General features: G+C 39.3%; 1 protein-coding gene across 2 annotated transcripts in view; it reads right to left on the bottom strand.

Moving 5' to 3' along the window:
* Positions 1-7,570: 7,570 nt before the first annotated feature.
* The window catches only part of glsb (glutaminase b), a 40,694-nt gene continuing 37,838 nt past the window's right edge, over positions 7,571-10,426 (bottom strand). For both annotated transcript variants that reach the window (XM_026145982.1, XM_026145984.1), the window contains 3 exons: positions 9,827-9,903; positions 9,476-9,539; positions 7,571-8,612 (listed from right to left, as the gene is read on the bottom strand). In XM_026145982.1, the coding sequence (XP_026001767.1) occupies positions 8,465-8,612; positions 9,476-9,539; positions 9,827-9,903 (289 nt within the window). In that variant the 3' untranslated portion in view covers positions 7,571-8,464. The remainder of the gene's footprint in view (positions 8,613-9,475; positions 9,540-9,826; positions 9,904-10,426) is intronic.

Here is a 10,426-nt window from a genome sequence, read left to right as displayed (position 1 = left end):
TTTTTTTTGACACTGTAATTTTTATTGATAGTTTTGTCACAGTTTAAACATAGACATGTTTTGCATTACAGGAGAAATAACCATGCAAGCACACAGTCAAAACAAAACAGAACTAAAGCGAACAGAAGGTGTGGGTGCCAATTCTAATCAACTACCGTATGCATGCCTGCCTTTGCTCAGCAGCATACATACTCCAGCTTATATATGTACTTTTATACAGGCATGCATCAATAGATATACAGAGTCATAGACCTTAAATGTTTTGTTCGTTCATTAATTTTCCTTGGTGCCATACAATGTCCACTTCTCCCACTTAGCAACGAAAATATCTTCCTTTAATCTGAGAATGTAAGTCATTTTTTCCATTGCATAGATTTCTCCAACAATATTTAACCAGTCTTGTGATGAAGGCGGAGCCAGTTTGTACCAGTTTCTTGTTATAGCTTTCTTTGCAGCTATCAATAGGATTTTTGTCAAATACAAGTCGTCGTACAGAACATACTCTCTAATATTCCCAAGATATACAGTTTTAAAATTGTGTGGTAATTGGTAGCCCAAGATACTGCCTATTACAAGACTCACGTTCTTCCAAAAATTATGCAGTTTCAGGCACTCCCAAAACACGTGCGTATGATGTGCTTCCATGTTACCACATCTTCTCCAGCATGGCAAACTGTCTTGAGTCTGTTTACTTTTGATTTTTGGTGTAATAAAGAATCGAGTAAGGTGTTTCCACCCAAATTCTCTCCAGCATCTTGAGTTAGTCGTTGTGTTCTGGGTTTCACACATACCTAACCATTCCTCAGTTGAGATATCAGTTTTTATTTCCTGCTCCCATTTCTTTTTTATGTATTCAGTTGATGTTGCCGTGTTCTCTCTTAGATTTTTATATAGTACAGAAATCTCCTTGAATTGGAGGCCCCTGTATGATTTAATTATACAATTCAGGATGCCATAAGACGTACGCGAACTTCGTATTTCCTTTGAAAAGTAGTCTCTGAGTTGCAGGTACCGGTAAAAATTGGTTTTCTCTAGACTATACCGATCTTTTAAATCTTGAAAACTCATCAAATGGCCATCTTTCATTACTGTACAAATCGCTGTTATTCCTTTTTGTTCCCACTTCCTGAATCCTGGGTCGTGAGCACTCAGTATATCACCAACAACATAGGCAGCCCAGTTTAACATCTTAACCTCCCTTTCCAACTTACTTTGTTTAACTAGGCCAAACCATATCTCTAGAGTGTGGGATGTTATAGGATCAAGGAAATGCTGTAAGGTTTTCTTAAGTTGCTCATTTCCAAGAAAAGTCTGGACTGGGACATCCCGTACTTTTATTTCAATATCTTTCCATTTAGCATTAAAGTTCTGATCACACCACTTTATCGCCGGTCTGGTTTGGGCCGCATGATAGTAATCTTTTAGATTAGGGAGTCCCACACCACCCTGCTTCCTAGATAGTTGTAATGTTGTGTATTTTATTCTAGGCCTTTTACCATTCCATACAAATCTAGAGATGAGCCTATCCCAGTCCTTGAATTTTTCCACTGGGATCTTAACTGGCAGAGATTGGAAAAGGTACAATAACCGTGGGAGGACACTCATTTTTATTGTTGTGATTCTTGCACTAAAGTCTAGTGTAAGAGTTGACCATCGGTTTAGATCATGTTTTATCTGAGTGGTCAGCCTATCATAATTTGTTTTAAAAAGGTCACTCAATTGTTTAGTCACGGTTACACCCAAGTATTTCATTTGTTTTGCAGTCCAGTTCAGTCTAAACTTATTTTTAACCTCTTCAGATGGCAAATAGTTGAAAGCCAGTATCTGAGTTTTGGTCACATTAATTTTGTACCCCGACATTGATATCAGCAAAGCAATCAAAATACATAAAATACATCAAACAATTGAAATTTAAAGTTGAGCTTTCGGATTTTCTAGTAGAGCATAAATGATATCATCTGCCAAATACGCTGATGACTTGGTCTCCCCTTTAATACTCTATTCCTCTCACCTCCTCACTTTGCCTCGGATGGGCCTGCTGCCAGGGGTTCAATATATAGAGTGAAGAGAAGCAGGTGAGAGCAACAACCCTGATGGGTACCCCTCTCTCGAGAGATTTGCTCCGTTAGGCTGCCATTGATTCTAATTTGAGCTGTAGGAGATTGGTAAATAGATTTGATACACATCACAGCACCGTCATCAAAACCAAACCTTTCAAGCACGGCATATAGGAAGTTCCAATCTACACTGTCGAAAGCCTTCTCTGCATCCAGGCTTACTAGGGCCGCACTGCCCTTTTTTGTTTGTATCGAGTTAACTATTTGGAGGGTCCTTCTTATACTATCTTGAGTTCTACGTCCTGAGATAAAGCCAGTTTGGTCTTCATTAATTAAGTCTGTCATAATTGCTCCATATCGCTTAGCGATTATAGATGTGTATATTTTGTAGTCCACATTAAGAACCGATATGGGTCTGTAGTTGTTACAATATTCGGTGTCTTTTCCCTCTTTAGGGATTACTGAGATAATCGCCTCTCTCCATGAGGGAGGTGTTACACCCTCCGCAAGGGTATGATTGAATGATGATTGAAGCATTGGTATCAACTCCTCCTTAAAGTTCTTGTACCACTCTGAGGGGAACCCATCGGCCCCCGGTGATTTATTAGCTTTCAGACTGGAAATTGCTCTAGATATTTCTTCATGACTGATGGGGGCAGTCAGTTTGCTGTTTTGCTGCGTACCAATACGTGGTAAGTCTAGGAAGTTAAGAAAAGCAGTTTTCTCATCTTTATTTGAGGAACATGGTTGTTTATACAAGTTTTCGTAATATTTCTTAAATGTTTCTTCTATTGCTTCCTGGGTATACTGCAAGTTATTTGTAGATAGGTCTCTAATCTTGTGAATCGTATTAACAGCTTGCTGCTGTCTAAGACGCCGTGCTATCAGTCTAGCTTCCTTTGGGCCATTCTCATAATAATCCTGTTTCAAAAATCTAAGTTTTTTTTCCACTTCTTCAGTCAATATATTGTCAATTTCCTTTTTTAGTGTTTTAATTCTGCCTTGGAGCTGAACATTCCGAGTTGTTCGGTATAATATTTCTGTGTTTTTCAATTCCTCCACCTGGCTTAGGTACAGGGCCTTCCTCATTTGGTGTTGTTTTGAAGTTATAGCAATAAGCTTCCCTCTGAGCACAGCTTTGAATGCATCCCAAAACACCGTTGGGCTAATTTCTTCAGTGGAGTTTTCCTCTATGTATTGCTTTATATCTTTCTTGATTTGGTCTTTCGTTTCTTTATTATTCAGACAGCTCAGATTTAACCTCCAACAGGTATTTCTACGCCTACTATTTAGATTTAGCTTTAAATGAATGGCACAGTGATCAGCAATATCTGCCACTCCAATTGTGCATTCAGTTACTCTGTGTAGATCCCATCTGTTCATTAAGACATAGTCAATTCTTGAGTATGTGTTGTGAGTCTTTGAGTAGTGTGTATACTCCTTATCCAGTGGGTGGTGTTCCCTCCATACATCTACCATTCCATGCTCCTTCATAAATGTATTAACCATTCTCGCCAGGCTGTTTTTGCTTCTATTTGTGCTTGTTGTATCAATTCTATGGTCGAATACCACATTAAAGTCTCCTGCACACAGCACAATCCCTTCAGATTCTGACATGACTGTAGTAAGTAGAGTCTTCACATTTTGTTGGTTGCTCTCAGGGGGAATATAGAGATTGATTAGTGTCACCGCCTCCCCTTCTAGTTTACCTCTTACAATAATGTATCTCCCCTCACTGTCCCGAATTTCTTTAGAACATTCAAAATTAACTGAATTTTTAATAAGTATTGCTACCCCCCTTTTACGACTTTTCTTGCAAGTACTATAGTAAGAATTTCTGTACCCAAATTTCTTCAATTTATCATGCTCTTCCTGCGACAAATGTGTTTCCTGAAGATATATTACATTGGCATTAAGCTTTCTCATTTTGAGTATCACTTTGCTTCTTTTAATTGGGTTATTCATCCCATTGACATTCATTGACACCAGCGTTATATTCCTCATCTTTTCACTGTTAAGTTTTGCTTTATTTTTGGCTTATCACTATCATAGCATCCCACACTAACTCTAAGAACTTGGAACAAGATAACAAGAAACTTAAGAGAAACTGAAAATACGTATTTCTTACCCACAGCGTCCCTGTGGTTCGTGGGGTATATCCCTTTCAGATTAGGGGCCCCCGTGAGATCCAACATAGGTTCCTTAAGAAAAAAGAAAAAAAAAGAAAAGAAAACCTACCACTTTCCGGTCTACCTTGCCTTGAAAAGTAACAGAGTAATGAACCTTTAGTTTCAGAGTTCTACTGTTCAGTCATTTCCACCGGATTCAAATGTTTGTATCCTCACTTATAAGTTCTCGGTGTTAGATCGCTGCCATCCCAATGCATTTTGCAGTCGCTCCTCCAGCATCGTGCTTTCCCCGCTCCGCTGCGGCACCTCCACCTGTATTCCTCTCCTCCTTAGCTCCTCCGCCGCCGCCTGGCCACTGTCATATGTCCTGGCGCCGCTCTCCCAGTGGATCCTGATTCTGGTCAGAGGCATCTGGAAGCGAATTCCTCTCTCTTTTAAGGCTTTCTTAATTCCAGCGTATTCCTTCCTCTTTTGAACCACGTCGGCAGCGTAGTCATGATCAAAGAAAAGCTGCTTATCCTGATGTACAACCTTTTTCTTCCACGCTGCCTTCAGCACCATCTCCTTGGTTGAGAACTGAAGAAAATTAACCACCACCGATCGCGGAGGTTTTTCTGGTCCGGGTTTTGGCACCAGAGCTCTGTGCGCCCGCTGAATATTTAGAGCAGAATTCGGCGGGAGCGAAAGCTCAGCTCTCAACAAGTCCTCCACACACTGCAGCACAGAGTTTCCTTCAGAGCCCTCTTTTAGGCCGAAAATGCGAATGTTGTTCCGTCGGCTACGGCCTTCCAAGTCAGCCAGTTTCGTCTGAATATTCCGTTGTTGCTGAAGCGACTGGATTAGAGCGTCTTTTGCGGCCAAATTCCACCTTTCCATCTCTTCCAGTCTTTCCTCAGCTTCTTCGAGTCTGGTCTCATGGCTAGCTAGCTCGTTCGCAGTTTCTGCCAGCTTTGTATTAATGTCTTTCTTGAAGCTGTCGAATTCGTCCTTCATTTCTTGTGTGATGTCTTTCTTAAACGTGGCAAACTCGGTTTTAAACTCTGCTTTAAGTGAGTGAATTTCCTTAATGATGTCCTGGAAGTCTGCGTGAGGGTGGCTAGCTACATCTCCTTCCATCTGCTCGCCTTGCACGCTGTTCTCGGACATGTCTGCGTTGCCCCCTCTTACCAGCTCCACTTGTTTCACAAAATCCTTAATGTTTCCTTGTCTTTTTGACCTTCTTCCACCTTCCATGGCATTTATTACACGGTTTAGCGGTGGAAATATTCGAATTCTGGTTCTCTTTCGAGTTTTGACCGGGAGCTGCAGGTTTATGCTGCCATCTTCCTTACGTCCCCCTAGTGGTCCCCGGTATATTTAGTTTTAATAAAATAAGTGACTGGATGACTGTGCACCCCGACTGTTGCTCTGTGGCTGCTCTGGGATCACGGTCCTCCTCTGACACTGAATTGAATAAGTGGTTAAGTCAACTGATGGGTGGATGAATTCCAGGGCCGAGAAAACCCGCATGGCCTCTTGGTCTTGTTTTGAAAACAAAATTTGCATCAGATGTTTGTCTAGTCCTGACCAGAGATGGGCAGTAACGCGTTACTTGTAACGCGTTACTGTAATCTGATTACTTTTTTCAAGTAACGAGTAAAGTAAGGGATTACTATTGCAAAATCAGTAATTAGATTACCGTTACTTTCCCGTAGGAACGCTGCGTTACTGCGTTACTAAAACCGTGATTTTTTTTGCGAGAATGTCTCATGACAGTGTCGTAAGCAAGTGCGACGTTGGTGACAGCAGCTGTGTGCAGATCAACAATGGATAATATATCGAGTGCGGGAGAGAGTATGAGCGTGCAGCGTTTAAAGTGTGGAAGTACTGACCTTACTTTGAGTTTGATTCCATAAAAAGTGACAAAAACATTAGCGTCCATCGTGCGTGGGAAGAAAACTTCTTTTTACAGCAAAAAAACCCCCTAAACTTCCGAGCAAGCACCGAGTAGCTATGACGTGATGGGAAACTCACAGAGACACTCGCGCGGATTCTTCAACTGACCGCAGCACACCTGCACCAGGGTAACCCTCCGCCTACCCTGCTCCTGCTTTACAGGTGAAAATAGAGCAAAAGGACCGCTGAGTCTTTGACTTTATTTATTTTCTGCTGTGTTTTACTTGCATCTGTTTGAAAGAGTGAGTGAAAACACAAAAAATATTTTATTTTATGTGCTGGAATGTGTAGAAAATAGGTTTAAATGTTAAACTAATTTATTCAAGTCAGAGAATGTTGCATATAATTAAATGTTTTGCTTGATGCATAAAGTTAAAAGATTAAAACTGATAAAACAAGTTAAAAAAAGAGACTTTTCCATTTGATTACATTTTGTATGATGGATTATGTAGAAAAAGTAGAATTGGGCTGAAAGATCTATCACTTTATCACCTCTTCAGGTTGTAAATCGTGTTTTTAAAAAGTAACTAAGTAACTAAGTAACTAAGTAATTAATTACTTTTGAAAATAAGTAATCAGTAAAGTAACGGGATTACTTTTTTGGGGGAGTAATCAGTAATTAGTTACTGATTACTTTTTTCAAGTAACTTGACCAACACTGGTCCTGACTGGCAAACTGAAGACACTGACAACTTGTCAGTCACAAGTCATTAAATAATACACACTCTTTTAAGTTATTAACTAAGTTTCTAAACTACAGATTAAGATTATAAACTCACCAGAATCCTGTTTACAGAGGTCACAAGTCAAGAATCAAATTCAACAAAAATGAATAAATCATATCAAAAATTATTCGAAAATACTTAATGCTCAGTGTATTTCAAGTAATTTTAAAGCACTCCAATATTTGGTTAATGTTTATGTTGATGGATGTATCCTGGTTCCTCACAGTTTTGCTGGAGATTAAGGTGATGACATCCAGTGTAAATATGTGGTTAGACACCCTGTTTCTGATATTTTTTTTTAGGGTTGAGTACAGTAATCTTAGTGTTTCAGGATTCAGAGGTCATCTAAAAAAATGTTTTTAGTTTATTGAATTTGTGTTATCTAATGTCATAGATAAAGGTATCATCTGCATAGCAACGAAAACGTATGCAGTGTCATGTAAAAAGCATTGTTCCCAGTACAGAAGCCTGTGTTACTCTGTCACTACCTCCTCTGTGTAAAGAAGACTCCCAGTATACATGCACAATTTGGAACTGGACGTTCGGGTATCACTGCTCTGTCCGAACACTTTGATAGCTGAATCAATGAAAATTCAGAATTTGGCATCTCACTCAAAGACACTTCAGATTCAGACTGGAGGAGCCAGGAATCAAACTACAAACCTATAGATTAGTCGACAACCCACTCCACGTCCTAAACCACACCGTGTGAAACACAATCATATAGAGGTTTCTATTCCAGCTTTTTATTTGGCATTTTTCCATGAAATACATGAACTCCAACTGACAACATGAAAACACTCACATGGACATTAAATTTAAGTATGTAGTTTTGATTATAATTATCGTACGTGTTGTTCATGTTTATATATTTGCAAATTAAATTTCACAGGTTAAAAACAATGACTATATTCCACATGTGGAAAGAAAACATCTGAAAATAATGTCTGAGAATTACCGCACAAAACCAGATCAGGTTGTCACTGTAAACATTGCCCTAAAATGTATGCCAATCAACATTATATTGATATTATAGTCCGCCCAAATTAAATACGCAAATGTAACCATGCTGACAAAATAAACTACAAAATGCAACAAATCACACGATCTTCTGTCCGTCTCACACGCTCTGAAATGAATTTCCATCTTTAGAAAGTCTGAAATAAATACAAACTGTTTCTATTGCAAGTTTTTCCACTGAAAAATACATTCTGGAGTACAATCTCTGAGAACCTGCTGGTGACCTCGCAAATGAGCACAGAGGCAGGAATGTAAATCAAGCACACCCGTAACTACACATCGCATAATTTACACCATAATTTCCACACAGTTTACAACACATGTACAGTGAGAGTAAAACGAACAAAATACTAAACTAGTACAAGGTACATCCTAGAAATGTGGTTTACAGTACTGTGAGATTACAGGAGTAATACCGTAAACACTTTAGATATGAGTTTAAGCCGCTCACGCTCACATTTCGATAGACGTGAACAAGCAACCATTTACGGCCAAAAATCAAATCACAGCAGAGCAGCTAAATAATTCAACAGAAGCCTGAGCGTTGGGCTACAAAGTTTTTCCTCCTCCGGTCCTCCGTAGCAACCTGCAGCAGGTCTCACAGAAGGCTGTCCAGGCTCTTCTCAGGGCTAGTCTTGTGCTCGTCATCGGAGGGCGGGCTGTATTTCTCGTGGTACTGCTGCAGCATGGTGACCACGTCGTGGTGGCCGAAATGCACCGCCTCATCCATTGGCGTGTTTCCCCATCTGTGCAAAAACAAATTAAAAGGTTAAAGAATACACTTTATGTTTGATAAAAAAAAGAGAGATGTAACCCTGCAGGTGGGTATGGAGGACCGAAAACACCCAGAATTAAAAGAAACTATTAAAGGAAATTAATAACCAAGATTAATATTCATCCATCCATCCATTTTCTTCTGCTTATCCATTTCAGGGACACAGGGGGGCTGGAGCCTCTCCCAGCTGTCACAGGACAAAAGATTAGGACTAAAATTAATAGTAGATAAATTAATAATAAATAACAAATATGTGTAGGCATTTATTAGATATTGCATGAGTTCACCTTCACAACAATTTCTCAATTTATTTATTTTAGAAGGAGTTTGCCTAGCCTAGCAAAAAAGACACGCACACAAAAAAAACTACAATATGTTGCAAAATAGGGGAAAAAATGTACAAATACTATTTGGCTTCAATTTAATAATTTATTTATAGAATTCTAGCCTCTATATTTTAAACCTTTCTGATTCAGATTTACAATTTATTATTTAATGAAGCAACACATTTCTTTGTGGCCAACCCAGTGGCACACTGCCTCATTTACATAATGGGAGAGAAATTATTACACAAATAAATACACATAAACTGATGGTAAACTGGTGAATAAATAATTTAGCATACAAAAATAGATTATTATTATTTAAAATGTTTCATTTATTTATATTATTTATGATTTTGGCATGTTTGGTTCTCCACAGCTATCAGAATCTGAGCTTGGAGGATGAATTTTATTTATTTTTTAACCACACTGAGACTTTTCTCAAAGGCTGGAAATTCTGCTTCAAAGCTCATTATTATAATCAGTATAAATACAGGTAGTAAAGACTCACCTGTCTCTGGGTACTGGATTCACCTTGCAAGCCTCCAGCAGAAAGCGAACCACCTCTATGTGTCCTAATGGAAGCAGGGCAGATGTTACAAATTACTTTTACCTTGTTATACTGTGAAAAGGGTGCATGCTTGATTTTAATTGGCTCTCCTGATGCATAACTCCTCTTAAAGACTGTATTTTTCTGCAGCGTCTGTATCTTATGTCTACTTCTTACCTTGAAACTTTGCTGTTTCCATATATGTAATTTATATACATCATGGAAACAGCTCCAGACCACAGGATCAGACTTTAAAGAGTATTTGAGGGCGAGCTGTGTCTACTTACTGACTGACCTCAGGCTGAATGTTACCTTCAGCTGCTGCAACGTGCAGGGCCGTCCTCGAGTCATAGTCCCTCTGCTCCATGTCCATGGATGACAGCGCGAACCTGCACACACAAAGGACCAGTAAACAACTCTGTATGCCCCTCTAACTGCTGCACAGTTCAGTCTCAGGCTGGAGGTTAAAGAACATCCTGGTGTTACAGCCTGAAACATCTTTTCCTAGGAAATTACCTTCAGAAAGCAGCAATAATACATTTTATATGGAGAGCTGATCTAGGATACACGATTTCCTTCTGTTTTATGACTTCCTGTCCAGTTTTGGAGCAGTTTTTTGTTTTCTGTTTCTTCCAGAAGTTTCAAATAACCAAGCAGGGCTAGAGCAACAAACCGCAGTTCCTCTAGTGGCCACCAGAGGCTCCAGCACTGAGTCAGCCCCCACAGACTCCAATGTTAAAAGGTGCAACTTCACAGCAGAAATAAACATGTTTACAGCCTGATACAAAACACCTTCATATCAAGTTTACAGGAGGGGAAATATTTTAATAGCTTATAATATTTTTTAAGGGTTAAATTGAGGGGCGTGGTCACTCTGACATTCATCATTTTTAGATCCTTTGAGTTTTCAAA

Source organism: Astatotilapia calliptera, chromosome 16, assembly GCF_900246225.1.
Source record: "Astatotilapia calliptera chromosome 16, fAstCal1.2, whole genome shotgun sequence".
Taxonomy (NCBI): Eukaryota; Metazoa; Chordata; class Actinopteri; order Cichliformes; family Cichlidae; genus Astatotilapia; species Astatotilapia calliptera.
This window is presented reverse-complemented; position numbering and strand designations above follow the sequence as displayed.